The sequence below is a fragment of the Paroedura picta genome, chromosome 4 (assembly GCF_049243985.1).
Source record: "Paroedura picta isolate Pp20150507F chromosome 4, Ppicta_v3.0, whole genome shotgun sequence".
NCBI lineage: Eukaryota > Metazoa > Chordata > Lepidosauria > Squamata > Gekkonidae > Paroedura > Paroedura picta.
This window is the reverse complement of record NC_135372.1, coordinates 99,301,944-99,317,852: the sequence shown is the minus strand read 5'-3', so window position 1 is coordinate 99,317,852 and position 15,909 is coordinate 99,301,944. Positions and strand designations below refer to the sequence as shown.

The following is a 15,909-nucleotide window of genomic DNA, read 5'->3' as shown; positions in this document are numbered from 1 at the left end:
TCTCAGCCCCACCTACCTCACAGGGTGTCTGTTATGGGGAGAGGAAGGGAAGGTGATTATTAGTTGCTTGGAGACTCCTTCGGATAGTAAAACATGGGGTATAAAAACCAACTCTTCTTCATCTGCAGTATTATTGATCTTCACTATAGGGATGTTATAAGGGATACAAACTCTAAACCTGTCCAGAGCCAACTGGGAAGGGTGGGCTAGTTATTATTATGAACATGTTCAAAGAGCATATAAGTATTGGCAGTTGGCTCCCTAATATTCTGGAGATCAATAACCAATCCACTACCCCAAAAAGGGCTCAGGATAGAAATGCATGCCTTTGAAAAGATCACTAGCTGATGAACATTATTTTTAACCATCCCACTGAATGGGGCACTTCTTTCTAGGCCAGTGCAAATTAATCATTTTGAAAGCAATTTGTGCCGTTATGCATTGGTGAACCTGCTTTCACTGGTGCCAGTGTTGACGCTTTACCTTCCCTGCTAGAGTTCCATAGAATGGAAAATCTGGGTGAGTTTAGCAAGGAAGTCAACTGGGTCAAGTATAATGTCACTGTGGAAATCAGGAATCCATGACCTTTCATGTCACTTGCAGCTTTTCTGTTATGTTAGCCTTCAATGCTATTCTTTCATGAAAAGAGCAGGAGAGAGAAAAAAATGCAGCCTTTCCCCACCAAGTACCACCAAGTACATCTCAGAGACTCATGTACTCAGATGAATCCATTGTAACACCACTGATGCAAGGTGACTACAGACATTGGTCCAAAACAGCACACGCACACGCACGCACACACACAGTGTGGAATTAGATAAAGAAAAGTGGGTTTTATTGTTATTAATGAAAAGCCAGCAAGCAAGCATTCAGAAAACTCATTCTTGGACCACATCTTCAGGACTGTGAGAGTAAGAACAGAAACCAACCCTCCAAAACTTGGCACACAAAACATTCCAGGAAGAAAGAAATGGGCTACATTTTTGTATCTTTTTATTTACAATTAGATTAAAAAATGCTTGCCCATGGACAACAGATGACCTCACATGTTCAGCCTGATTTGCCAGCAAAACATTGTGGAGGACCAGAGACGGCGACAGACATAGAAGACAGAGGCAGTAAATACTAGGCACTGATATCTAGTGAGGCTTTGCTTGGTATACACTTCAATTTTTTCTGAATATTTTTTTTATGCCATAGAGATGGAGGCAGTGATCTGCTGGGTCCAATTTGTTTGTTTCTAAACAGCAAAATGAATTTGCCTGAAGAGCAACCCCCATCCAGTTTTCTGGAAATCATGTAGTACAGTTTGTTTAGGAAACAGGCTGGGAAGCCAACAGGCAATAATGTCAAGGCCTCAGAACAGCTAACAAACTAGTCAAAGAGACTAAAGACTTATTGAAAGGATGAAGGCAGACTAATGTAGCTATTTTAATAAATAATTTCCCATTTTTGGATTTGGTGCAACTGTTTCTTATGCTCTATGGACCCCCTCCCCACCAACATATGCTTTTAAAAGCAAACATTTTTTGGGCATACAAGGGTTTGGTTAGGGGGGGACAACTGACAAGCGAGCTTGTTCTAAAAATCTAGTTTCTCAAAGCCTACTAACTTCTATTCACTTTCAATTCAGGACATCCAGTGCAATCCACTCTCTCTCTCACCCATTTTAAAAGAGCTAAATTTATCGAGTAATTCAAGCAAGGCTGCTCTGCCCTTTTCATTAATTTATGTGTTTATATGCTGGCCTAGTTTAAGGCAAATGAAATCTGCAGAACATTCTGATTGGATGGCTTGGGTAGACGCTAACACAACTCATTTAATCCAATGGGAGTGGACGTAATTGTATAAAATACAACTATTAGCTAGTGCACATAATTAGAATTTAAAGCTACATGCACAAATATCATTAAAAACTTAAATCCATGTTTACAGCACCCCAGATGCTGCTGCATGTTCAGTTCCAAAGTTATCACATTAAGATATTACATTAAAAGACCCAAAACATTGCGACCTTGAGAGCTTTCTTCAGTGGTCTCAATTATATCATACATACACAAACTATAACTACTGTAACATAAAATATCTTTGTAAGGCCAGGGAGGTAGTATATAAGTCACAAAAGTGACGGAGCGTGGCTGCCGGGGGCTCCCTTGGTCGGCGGCCTGACGCGGCGAGAGGCACTTTGCGCCTCTCGCCGCGTCAGGCCGGCGGGCAGGGAACCCCCGGCAGCCACGCTCCGCGTGACTGCCAGGAGCCTTGGGGTCTGTCCGGAGGAAGGGGCCAATCGGCACCCTTCCTCATCCCGGACCGAGCCCGCCCTAACTCCTCCCACTAAGCCTTTACGGGCGGGCGCCACGGGCTTTGTTAAGATAGTTAGTTTGTGTGTGTAATGTAATTATGGCCAATGAAGACGATCATTATGGTTGAAATGCACGTGACATTGTGATCTTTTGGATTTGGACATGCAACCATTCTTGGTTGCTGTAAACCTGGATTTAAGTTTTTAATAATATTTTATATGTAGTTTTTAATTCTAACTATGTGCACTAAGTAATACATTGTTGTATTTTATTCTGTTTTTTAACTTTGCTTAGCCTTCAGGCTTCTGGCTTGATTTTCCAGTTGAATTTTTGTTAACTGTTGGTTTCTCTTTAGTGTAAGCAATTGTACCCAATAAAAGCTGGCCTTAAGTGATACACACAATTTGGCTGTGCTTGCCAACTCATTTATGGAAAAAAAGCAATGTGATCTCTAAAGGTCTCTAGTCTATTATTCTATGTAATCACCTTGTATTTTGCACCTCCAGCAAGTTTCCAATGAAAGTCTGAACTGTTTGCCATTAAAATGGCAAAATCTGAATGTCCCTTTAAAAGCCATTGATCAGTATTACATTGCTAAGGATACAATCCTAACACCCACGAGATCTAGGCCCTAGCTTATTGATAGATCACTAGAATTGATTGCAACTTTAAGTCTCACAGCACTGTCAATTCTATGGAATACAGGACAGTGAGCTTGGGCAGTGGTGGGCTGGCTGAAAGGCACAAAGATGGCAGCTTTCACATCTACCAAATTATGGCACAAGAAGTAGCACAGGTCACACGGTACAAGAACCACAGAGCACATAGGCCACAGAGATCAGACAATGCTCATGTGAATCATTAATTAGCTCTTTGAAAGGAAAAGTCCAGCCACACAGAATTTGGCATGTTTGTGTAGCAGCATTGATAAGGCAGCCAATAGGAAATGCTTAGCTCTGTAGCTCTACTGCTTTTCACTAAAGTCTTTGTGTCACTGAAACTTTTGAAGGCCAAGAGTACTATTGCAGGGCCTGCCATCATCTAATATCCTGCCAAGCACACATTTGGTTCAGTGGTTTGTTGCAAATAAATCTGCAGTATCATAAAGGATAGAACTTAAGAGAAAACAATGCCCTTCTGTGAAAATAAGAGGGTTTTTTCCCTATTAGCCTGAGATAAGTTTTAACAAATTATTTTGCTAGTCTTCCAGAAAATCAAACTTCTGCATTATAGATTTGAACATTTTTTAACTTTACAAAAATCAAATTTAGAGGAGGTACCAAGCACACACAAAACACTGCAGTACAAGATTCTATGGGATACATCATCATTTGTCTTAGGGATGTACTTCTTAGGGATGGGCATGACCCAGCTGATGAACCAAAGTTTGTCATGTACTTTGGCTGGTTCATGAACAATGTTCATGAGACTGCCACAAACCTTCATGAATACTGATGCAGCTGTTTTTAGAAATAATAACCAAAATGATGAACATAGAACTCAAAAAGGGAAACGGATTAATTCTACGAGCAAAGTTTTTTTCCCTTTAAAATGTTGCTTCTTTAAGAAATGTGTTTTGAAAGCTGTTGGGGGTCTACTTCAAACAAAGTAATTTTAAAAGTAGATTCAAATGAGTAGCTGTGTTGGTCTGAAGTAGCACAATAAAATCAGAGTCCAGTAGCACCTTTAAGACCAACAAAGATTTATTCAGGGCATGAGCTTTCATGTGCAAGTCTGAGGAAGAGTGCTTGCACTAGAAAGTTTACGCCTTGAATAAATCCTTGTTGGTCTTAAAGGTGCTAGGTAAAGGTAAAGGTATCCCTTTGTTGGTTGTCTGACCCTTGGGGTGACGCCCTCCAGCGTTTTCATGGCAGACTCAATACGGGGTGGTTTGCCAGTGCCTTCCCCAGTCATTACCGTTTACCCCCCAGCAAGCTGGGTACTCATTTTACCGACCTCGGAAGGATGGAAGGCTGAGTCAACCTTGAGCCGGCTGCTGGGATTGAACTCATGGGCAAAGCTTTCAGACGGCTGCCTTACCACTTTGCGCCACAAGAGGCTCTAAAGGTGCTACTGGACTGTAATTTTTAAAGTGTCATCATAAGACACTCAGCACATACTCAGAAGGAAGCTTCACAGCACTAATTGCATTTCTAGTCCCCTACACATTCCTGTAAGCTAAAAGTTGCCTAAAGCATGAAGAAACTTGGGGTAAAGTTTAGTGCCTCATTGAATGACGTCCCTTCCACGCTCACGTCTCCTATGTGTGCAATGGCTTCTTGACTTCCTTTTCACTTGTACATGGAAATCCTATCAATGGCATTTTCGGAATTCAACACCAATTCTCCATCAGCATTTTACACTGCTGTTGAATCATTTAATATTTTATATCCTAGATCATCCCTTCATTAAAATGTGGTAGCATATTTTGCAGCTATTCTGTGTTTGTCAAGGTAATAGTTGTCTGAAAAGAATAAACCCTCTATCAAATTTCATGAAGTAGAATGCAGTTCATATATAGCAAGCACATCACTTTCTGCTGGAATAATATGGACAACAGAAATCTTACTAGACAACCACATTCTGATGATCCCACTGCCAAATTTTACTAGCAGGAGATGAACTTCCCAAGTGGACTGGGGCTGCAACTGGGATGGGGGGCTTTAGCTTCCCCCTCCATGCTATTTTCCTTGAGGCAAGAAGGCTCCAGTGGGCTATTTTTTTGGCCCAATTTTGAGACTGCACATGTCCCAAACGTGTGAGGCAGATACATTATTTTTGACAATCTGCTATCCCTTTCCCTAGAGATCAATGGATTTCCTCGGAACCATGTGGGAAGGAAATCAGCAAAAATTATCTGCAGACCTATTTCTCTGGAGGAAGCAACTTCCATTAGTGGAAAACAGGATCCAGTCTGAGGGTATCAGGAATAAAATTATCAGTTTAGAAATACTGTGTATAATTATACAAGGGAGTACTGCCTTGCATTTAAAATATTTGCTCACCTTTCTCCTGTACACTTCTTGGGCCCGCAATTTAAACAAATACATATTTGCCAAAAAACAAAACAAAACATTGTACTGTGCTATTTTATATTAAAATATCCTTCTAAAAATCTGGCATGTGTATCTTTAGTCTTGACTAGTATTTGATGGCTCTTTCTGGACCTTGCTGAGACAGACCAGAAGTTAGAAATAGCACAAAACATTTTGTGCATATCTGCACACTGGATGTGGATAACTTGCAAAACAGATTAAACGTTTAGGTTGTTTTTTAAAAACAATGCATCCGCATAGATGTCACATGATGACTTGACTCCAAGCCATGACACATTCATTGAGGTCATTCTTCATCTAAGCTTCAGTAGATAATCAGTGACTTCATAAACTGGCGGGACACATATTGAAGACATCACGGCAACAAGTGGGCACAATTTATTCTCTCAACGCACTCGCACATTGTTTCTGCTCAACGGCAAAAAAGCTTTATTAATTCAAACATGATCCCTCCCCCCCTCCCTGTTGCACCTTAAAAAAAAATTTGGCTTGGTTTCCCCATCCTGTTTTCCATCAGAGCATTATCTATGCTTGAAGTTTCAACTGTTCCCGAAGAAATTAGTTGACAATCATTCCAATCCCACAGTTCTACCCACCCAAATCCCAAAATTTCTTCCCAAGAACCATATAAATACATGCAAAACATTGTACATAGAGATTAAATAATATCAAAATGCAATTACAGATCAGGTGCACTTTAAGCTGGACTCTAGAATATGGCAAACACACCAGGGTACATATTGCTTTGAAACCACCATTTTTTTTTTAATGTCATGCATACCACATAATATTGTCTTTTGTTTTTTTTTCTTTTTTATACAAAAATACCAGTGCTTATCATACTAGTTACTGAAAAAAGAAAAAACCCATAAATTCTTATCTGCATGCTTCTTTAGAAAAGTTTTGTCTTGACATAAATATATATACAAATATTAATTTTAATACTGTATATATATTTATTTATGGGCAGAAAAAAACAAACAAGTAATCTTAGCCATGGGCATGTCAAAGGGTACATGACTTTGTAGTTTGGATTCATCTTTTTTTGGTAAATAGGATATTGCCACCACAAAGCACATCCAAATAATGAAGATGGAGGGACAATGGGTTAGAACTGCATTGGCTCCCATGGAATATTGAAGCTGGTTTAAAAGTATCACACACAAAAGAGAGCTAGTTCAAGCAATACTCTATATTCATGATACTGTTCTTTCATCAAAGGTTTTTGCTGAGAATTTCCTGTCAAGAGGACCCAGGTGAAGAGGTAAGAAGGAAGGTGAGAAGAAGGAAAGAGCAGAAATTTGGGCATGTGAGATTTCCATTACATACTTGCGTCTGCGGCTGGTATCAGCCCTGCAACAGTCTCAACCCTTTGCTCTAATCTCACCTAAAGGTAAAATAGAACAGAGAAAGTTGCTGAACTAGGCACTTTGGGGGGGGATTTTGTTCGAAAGACAGATTCTTTCAATATGACTTTCCTTGCCATATGGCCTATTGAGTTGGACTCACTCTTCAAGGGTCCTCAATCCCACCATAATGGGGACATGTGAAAGAGGCAAGTGAAGTACATGCAGAAGTTTCAACTACTCTATAAATGCCACCCTTAAGCATGGTTAATATACATATTTTTTTCCATACTTGCCCATGGCTAAAGTTACCATTAGATTTGTTTTCCTTCTGGAATTGTCATCTTTTTTAAAAATAATATTTTCTTAAAACTTATTGCACAAAACTTTTGAAAAATTAAGTCAGATCCCTGTGTAAATCAATAAAAAGAACCAATTATATAATTCTAAATCCTAAAAATGAATATTCTCCATTGCACACAGGAAGTGATGTAATGTCTTTGGTACCAATCTGCCAATTTATTTAACAAAAGAAAAAAATCCTACTAGTAAGACCTGGGTGCAAAATTATGTTTAGGGTATTTTTCTTAGAAAACAACACAGCATTCCCAAGCAAACTAACATGCCTCACAGGATATTACCTCATTTCCTGCCTGGCATGGCACAATCTTCAATTATTCTCTCCTCTTCTGCTCATTTTATTGGCAGTAAAGACCATCAGTCCTTCAAGGTATGTTCCAGAGAAAATATAATCTACCACTATCCTGATCCAGCAAGGTTAGATTGCACACAGAAGCAAGCTTCCACATGTATATCACCTTGCTTGAGTGCAATCTAAATCTACACAAAGGATGTTATGTGGAGTTTAAAAAAAAAGTCTATTTCTCATACCTAGGGCTGACTGTGTGCTGATCCCTGCTGGATTGGGTCTGCATGCCTTTCCCCTGAAAGATGGCTGGCATGGTCAACTTAGAACAGTACTGTCAATCTGTTTGTCACAGTGAGGGGACTGCATCAATGCCCCCCTTTCCCCAAGCAAGTGACCAGTGCTGTGAAAACCAAGTGAGCCAGCCATTTGATTGGTAAGTGTGCACGTACATGCATCTGTGGATTGGAGGCCATGTTTTATCTAAAGCATTGCATCACCACCAAAAGTTGTATAGTTCCTTAATAACTTAAGACAGTTGACTGCTGCCAGTTTATCATAGAAACTAAAATAGAAAAAAATTACATTAGAATGTATGCACAATGAACACTTATACTTTAAGCAACCAGCCATATCAACATAATTTATATAAAAACATTTCTGTATAACACAATTGACTTTAGTACAAAGATGGCTGTTCAGAGAAAGGAAGCTAACTGGAGTCTGACCAATCACGAAGTTTCAACTGCCAGCCATGTGACCACATTCCACTGCAGTTACATAACTCACAGTTTTGTTTCCTTTAAACAAATACATATGGCTGACTTAAAAATATGTTTCTGATCTAAAGAAAACTATATATTTTTTGCATAATATTTATATAATCATTTTCCCTCTCCCGCCCCTCTCTTAACTGAGGAAGCTAGACACCAGAAAGAAAAATAGATGAACTGAAACATAGGCCAGACCCCTCAATGCAACCTGTCAATTACAGATTTTCTGGGAGTGACTTTGTAAGTGCCACAGTGTTTTTTTTTCTTCCAAGACATGTTTGAGGTAATAAAAATATCAAAACAAATTAAAAAAATCAGTGCCCCCTCCCCAAAATATTTCATAAATATTTATGCAAGCGCCTAACACCACCATTTTTTGCAAGTCTTTAAAATAGAAAAATGACCTTTGAAGCAATGTAACCTTTAGAACAGAATTAGATAAAGAGTTTTTAAAATATAATTCAATAGATCTCATAGCCAAAGATGGCAGTTTCTCTCCCCCCACCCCATTCCTCCCAATGTGTACAGTTCAGACGAAAGGAATGAAGTGGGTATATCTGGAAGGAAAATAAGTGGATGAGAGATGGTATGGTGACTTATTCTCAATTAAGATGGTCGATGATAGGTACTTTCCCCCTGGATATTGGCAGTTGATTGAGCCTGGCATTCAAGTCCTCTTTACATCAGATAAGGAATTTTCATCGGTCTACCTTGAACTTGTGATGAAATTCAGTGACCAATCCATAAGGTGAAGTGGGTTGAGTTTAAAGCAAATCCAAACACTTTATTAAGCTTCATTTTTGCTTAAGGAACACTTATCTCTTGGCAAAGTACCGAGCTTCTGTGTGGCAGGCGGTGCTTTGGGCAGTGCTTAGACAAGGCACAGGAGTTTCTGCTGTGCGTTCTTCAAAAGAAAAAAAAGGAAACGATAGCCATCACAAAGGAGAGCTGCATACATTTCAGCACTGGGAAGGCAACCAGGCACTGAAGCCTTTAACACAACTAATAACCACTATGTTCCCTCTTTGCTTCCAGGCAGTACTTTCCAGCATTTTGAGAGATGGGTTGCAAGCATTTGTTGAGTTCCATATCTACCCAGACAGTTTAAAACCACTATAGTTCTGGTATGAGAACTGTGGATGCCCATCCTTCTCATCTAAACTTGCCCTTGGTTAGATATGATGTGTTAGCTCATAGGGCTGCAGCTGCAAGCCTGAAACATGGTTCTCTCTTGGTCTGCCAACTTCTTAATTCTAGGAAACATATACTGAGATGGAGGCACGTCCTTCCCATCAGCATTCAGCACTAGAGCTGGTTTCACCTTCTCTGTCATTCTTTTAGATAGCTAGAGGCAACCATGTTGGGAATTGATGGAGGCCATTTTTAGTACAATGAGAAGGGAAAACACTTCTAATGAGAAACACAGAAAAGCCATACAATTGAGAGCCTTATCCCTAGGAAGTTGCTGTGTATCGTAACGGATAACGTGTTCCAGCTGGATAAAACCTCATTTGCAGTTTTCCCTGAAAAAAGCCTTTCACACCAGTGTGAAATGTTGTGTTTTCACTCCTTTGTGCAACAGATACTACAGGGATTGCTAACTTATGATTATAGAAGATCGGCTGTAAGATTTCTTACTTCTTTGAAGATAAACTTATAATACTCCTTTCCTATAATAATCCTTCAAAAAACTTAGTCTATAGCTTATGCCACATTCTTTGGGATCGTCTTTTACCAAGAGTGAACTTGGGGTCTTTTCTTTATAGGGCCTAGAAGTTATTCACTGGATAGACAAAACTGCAAAAATCAGATAAAGCACACCACCCCTACACATACAGTTCCACTAATGCAGATTTCCAAAATAATTTGTTCTTAACTCATATGCAGCACCTATCAGATCATGCACCACCACCAATTTCAGTCTCAGAGAATACAGTGATGTCACACTCCCCTGTTGCTTTGGCCTTAGTTGCAACCACATCACTTAAACCCATTTTAAGACTTTTGAGTAATCCTTATCTCCTGTTTGGTTGAAATTACCATGGAAACAGAGATTAGTAAGAAATATATACACAAACAGAAAAATGGCAGGGGTCATGTATCATCCCCTGGCCCGATGGAAGACAGGGCCGCTTTTCATATCCAATAACTGATTTAGCTCTTGCTTTCCTCTATAAAGGAATGACATTGCCTTGGCATTCTCCCAACTGCTTCTCAAGAATATGTGGAGTCACGTATGATTCAGATTCTCCAAGTTAAAAAGGCGCTATTGGCACAGTTGCATCCCCAGATGCTGGCCACATAGCTCTTTCAGACAATTTGAATCTTGTGTCTTTTAAGCATGCAACCTGATAGGCAGAAATGACTACTACAAACATTGTGGTTCTCAATTCAAGGAGAAAATATATTAACATGGCCATTTCTCACTTGAGGGAGGAACCCTTGCCAAATCACTGTTAAGCGGTGAAACTCTAACCATGGGGTTCTGTGGTTCCTACAGCTAAATCATCATTTAGGGGGGAAAGGGCAAGGAAATAGGCATAGATATATGATCCCTTAGAAAGGAAGTGGCCGCAGTGTGTGGTTGGGTGCAGGTGCCTATGTTTCATGATGGGGGAAAAAGCAAGAGGAGGATCAAAGTTCAGAGGTCAAACCGATGTTTCCAGGCTGTGTAAAGGACTTTCTGAATCTGGAATGGTGTCCTCAGCTATATCGCCGTCCACTGCATTGTTATTTTTGTTGAGGGGTGAGGACTCGCCTGGGCTCTCCCCACTTTGCTTTTGGGGTTCTTCAGCATCCAGGTCTTCTTCGGCACCATCGAGGAATGGGGTCCGAGGCTCATCTTCCTCCAGGATGAACTCTGGATGAGTCATGAAGTTATGAATGGAGCTTCTGGATTCAGGTTTCTCGAGGCCTTCATACAAGGAGCTACGGAACGCATTCACCACTTTGATCTGTATCAAAGAGGGATGGGAAAACACAAGCAACAAAAGTAAGTGGTAGCCACAGGAGCCCTCAGGGATTTCAGGGGGAAGAAGAATGCCACAAGTATATCAACAACAGCAGCAGCAGTAGTCACAACAACAGAAGTTTTGAGCAAAAATTAAATCAATATGAAAGAGAACCTATGGAGAATCAGAACGGCCAGATGGGTCAAAGGTCAGGCACTACATGTGTGATGGGGCTACCAACTATGAGGCGGCTTCAGATGCTGCAAGAAAAAGCATGTAACATTTCTAAGACAATAGCTTTGAAATGCATGAACATTCAAAGCACAATAGTTCTCAAATGCGTGTCTGTGTGTTCAACAAAAATACCCAAATGAAACGGTTCAAGGTGGTAAGTTAGACATAAACACAAAGTGAGTTTTACTTCAAGGCAAAATTAGGGTGGGAAGCGATGGTGTCAGTTTTAATTTTCAAACCTATCAAGATTAATCGAATGAATGTGTCACACAGACAAAAAGGCTGAGACTGCATACTGCAGCAAGTCCAAGCAGATGCCAATACTGATGAACATACCAGTGAACATGCAAGAGTAAAAGTCGGTAAATTGAAACTCATATTCAGGAGCTCCAGAGCCACTTCAGAGTTACCATGCCAGGAATATGGTCAGCATTTCCCAAGAGCAGTTGTTAACCTCAGAGCTTGTTCTATTGCTATGTCAGGAACTCACAGGTGCTCGGGGCAGGAACTCTTACCTGTAGCACAGGTATTGTATTAGCAGCTAAGAGCACAGTTTTGCAGGCTAGACTCTCTTCTTTACTGGTGCAACAATTCTAGTAACACTACAAATGAAGGCCTGGATTTTGAAAGAAGCCCATGAAACTAGGCCTCTGAGCTCTTGGACAGTGAAATTCCAACTTTATACAGATTTGGCAGGAAAATATCAAAGCACAGTATTCTCTGGATATTTTGAAAATCCTAGGCTCAAATAATAAAATTCACAGTTTGCTCGGTCACATGGATAAAGTGCAAATCATCTTTCAAGAACATAAAAGCATTGTGGACATTGCTACTGAGGCATCTTCTCATGATTGGATGCAGCGCATTTCTGCAAAGGCCATGCTTTCCCAGACAAACCAACATAAAAATGTGAAGATCACAGCTTGTCATATACCAGTCTAATCATATGTGCATTAACTACATCAGATTTCCGTGGAGACTTGTATGCACTGCACAATCCACAGAAACTCATTAAAAACGTTTCATAATACAATAAATATCTTACACAAAACTGGCACAGAATTGGAACTTTAAAAAAAAATTACTGAATGTGAGGTCCAAATAGTTCTTCAGTTGTGTATTTACAAACACAAAAATCCCATTTCCCCCTTTTGTGCCCAGTTGATCATATCTAGTACAGCAGTAGTATCATCTCTATAATCAGAAGGAAAAGAAGTTTGCAGAACATGTTCAAATTTTTGTGGTTAATACATATTCCTTTTAAAATGGGCAGACCTCAACATAATGCCCATCCTTTGCTAGGGGGCAGCAAAATAACTTGTGCTAATGGCACAGAAGCATGTTACCAGCCTTTTGCACTCAAACACTGGTTTCCACTTCTCTGCCTAGTGGCATTGCAAAAGGAAAGCGCCAAGCTGAAAAGTATGGGTAGGAAGACAATGATTAACCAGCCAGCCAGCTTTCCCCTTCAATTCATCCTCCCAGCCACGGCTCCAGGATTCTGTTTGTTGGCTGCAAAGAAAATAGCTAAGCTGGGAGGGGGGACTGTTGGAGGAAAGCACGCAGAGGAAGCCCCCCCCCCCCCGTCCACTGCTTTCCCACTGCAAATTCTCCCTTATGCCACTCTGCAGAAGCGGAATGGAAGTCAGGGTTTCCATACCCAAACTGACCAGCTATAAAGCATAATTCAGATAAAAGCTACATAAAATGTCTGTAAGTGGAACCCAGACATTTCCAAGCTCAGAGTTTCATTGACATATTTTGTGATAAGGCATTTGAGTGTAACAGTCACAAACTATGGGCCAAACTACTGACATGAATTTTAGTAAGCTGGGCCCTGGAAATATAGTTTTAAAAGTCTGTGGGGGCCCAATTCAGCCCAGGCCCACAGCATGGGAAACAGAAGGAGTGAGCAGAAACCACTCTGGAGGAGTAACTGAAGTGCTGAGCGGCTGCAAGGAAAGCTAGCCCCTGGATCGCACTTGTCAAAAAACATATTGAGTAGTTTGGCCCTGTATCTAATGGACTGAAATTACTCCCTGCAAATTCAGTGTTGTTTTGTTTTTACTGCACTCTGAGATGTGCTGGAGAAGGTCCTATTGTATTTACTTCAGGTCACTGCGCCGGGGCCCAGGAGTGATCAGCCACCAAAACAAGGGGGGGAGGGAGGTACGCCCGCTGGTGTGCCTGTGCCGCCCTCCCCCACACCATGGCCCGGTACCGGGGGCTCCACGTCCCGGTACCGGTCCGTAGCCTGGGGGTTGGGGAAGATTGCTCTATATTGATTCACTCATGTTCAATTTCTCTTCACACACTCGTTGTGAAATTGTTTACCTTACTGGTACAGCTCTCTACACTATATTATGGCTGTCATCAGAACAAATTTCATAGTTACTTTGTAACAAATGTCACACTATTATCTCCATTGATTACCCACTGGAGAAAACAGGCATGTAGACTCTATAGGAGAGAAGTAGTCAGCCTGATGGTGTCGTATGGGAATTAAATGTCTGCCTTTTAATAATCTCTGATGACTGCTTTGAGTTCAATTGCCAGATTATTCATTTTGAGAACAACAACAACAACAACAATAACAACAAAATCTTGTTGAATCCGACTTTGCATTCAGCTCAGCTTCCAATGTGGTCAGCTAGATACCCTTGGAAAACTCATGAACATGCTGGTAATGGCCATTTCCCATTGTCTCTCTTCAGGAACCAGAGGTATACTGCCTCTGAACAAGGAGGCTAATTTCAGCTAACTTGGCTAACACCTATTGACAGAACAGCCCTTGAAGTAGATGGATAGTGAGAGCTCCTGCATCCTCCCTCTTCTCCAGCTGTCATTTCTGACCCTACTGAAGTTTATTCCTGGGGTCATGGGACTCGCATGGAGTTATAGCTATGCAGGCAGGAGGCTGCAGTGTGGAGGGGCAGAGAACAAAATTGCCCTTTAAGCTTTCTTCATTTGTGGAGCTCAGCTGATGGCAAAGGATGAAGGGAGCAATATTGTTCTCCCCATCTCACTGCAGCCTCCCAACCAATGTAGCTATTCATTAACCACCTGCTTTGGGTTCAAAAGGACTTCTAGGAGTGAGAGGAAGGTGGAAAAGAACTGTGATCCTTGCATCTGCAGTCACTGAATCCAACCCACTTGCACTCTGTGAAGAAATACTTTTTGTCTGTCTTGTCTACTGCCTGTAAGCTTTATAGATAAGAATTCTAGTACCATGATACAAGGGGGGAAAAAACCATAGGATTTTACAAGTCTCTATCATATTCCACCTTTAGCCATCTTTTTTTCTATCCACTCTTAGATGTCATTGCTAGAGCCACGATAGCTATCCGAAAGATCTTGGTCCTTCTTTTTCTAGGAAGTGTCAGGTTTAAGGTTTATTCACTAACCACAGTAGATACATAAAAATCCAACATACCTTAACATATTCTCTTGGGTTTATCAGCTGCTAAAAAGGATTTCCATTCCCTATTCACCTTAGATCAAGTTCATATTATATTGGCAGGTAATTAGACTTGGTGTGATTCACTGGATGACATCATTAGAGATGTAAGGCCAAAAAGCTAAAACAGAAACAGCTTTGGAACTCAAAACCCAATTCCCTGCCAAAAAATGCAATCATGCAACAAATCTTTGGTTTCAGAATGCTGCACACACCAAGATGTCAAAGGAAAAAACATTATCTGAAAGCTGAACAGCATATCCACAAAACCTGAGAGGTAGGGCAGGGTACCACACCTCTGAAGACATTGTTATGGCTAAGTGTTGGGAAAATAATTTCAAGAAAACAAAGAGCCACGCCAGGCACAGATCCTACTGATCTTATATTCATTCTTTTTTGAAGAATGACTGAAAGATGAACAGATTCCCTGATGAAGCCTACGTGTAGGGAATTTTTTTGGATATTTAGGGGAGTAATAATAAAATAAAAATTAGAGCCTCTAAAAAAATTAGAGCCTCTTGTGGCGCAGACTGGTAAGGCAGCAACATGCTGTCTGAAGCTGTCTGTCCATGAGGTTGGGAGTTCAATCCCAGCAGCTGGCTCAAGGTTGACTCAGCCTTCCATCCTTCCGAGGTTGGTAAAATGAGTACCCAGCTTGCTGGGGGGTAAACGGTAATGACTGGGGAAGGCACTGGCAAACCATCCCGTATTGAGTCTGCCATGAAAACGCTAGAGGGCATCACCCCAAGGGTCAGACATGACTCGGTGCTTGCACAGGGGATATCTTTACCTTTTACCTTTAATAATAAAATATATATTTTACCTGACTTTGCACCATTGGCCTTGGCAATTTAAAGAACAAGCGATCTCCTGGAAAAGAAGTTCACCTTGTAGAAGAGTCTTAAGTGCTTTATGGATGCCTAATTCTACAGTTCTGGCATAGAGTGTGTCAGCAGCAGCTTAATTATAGAACCACTCTACAGCTGGAAAGATGGGAAGCACTGAGGAGCTAGGACAAAAAAATATCCCTGAACTTCATGAATAGGTCTAGCAAAACCAGCAAAGGAGTCCTGGAACATGACTGTCTGATGCAAGGTAAGGAAGAAGGGACATTTGATGCTCACAGAGGCAGTGCAAAACTAA

General features: G+C 40.8%; 1 protein-coding gene across 7 annotated transcripts in view; it reads right to left on the bottom strand.

Annotated features, from left to right (window-relative positions):
• Positions 1–976: 976 nt before the first annotated feature.
• The window catches only part of ATP2B4 (ATPase plasma membrane Ca2+ transporting 4), a 193,577-nt gene continuing 178,644 nt past the window's right edge, over positions 977–15,909 (bottom strand). For 4 of the 7 annotated variants that reach the window (XM_077334619.1, XM_077334615.1, XM_077334613.1 and 1 more), the window contains one exon: positions 977–11,078. In XM_077334619.1, the coding sequence (XP_077190734.1) occupies positions 10,773–11,078 (306 nt within the window). In that variant the 3' untranslated portion in view covers positions 977–10,772. The remainder of the gene's footprint in view (positions 11,079–15,909) is intronic. The other 3 variants (XM_077334617.1, XM_077334616.1, XR_013230447.1) reach the window with 2 other exon arrangements.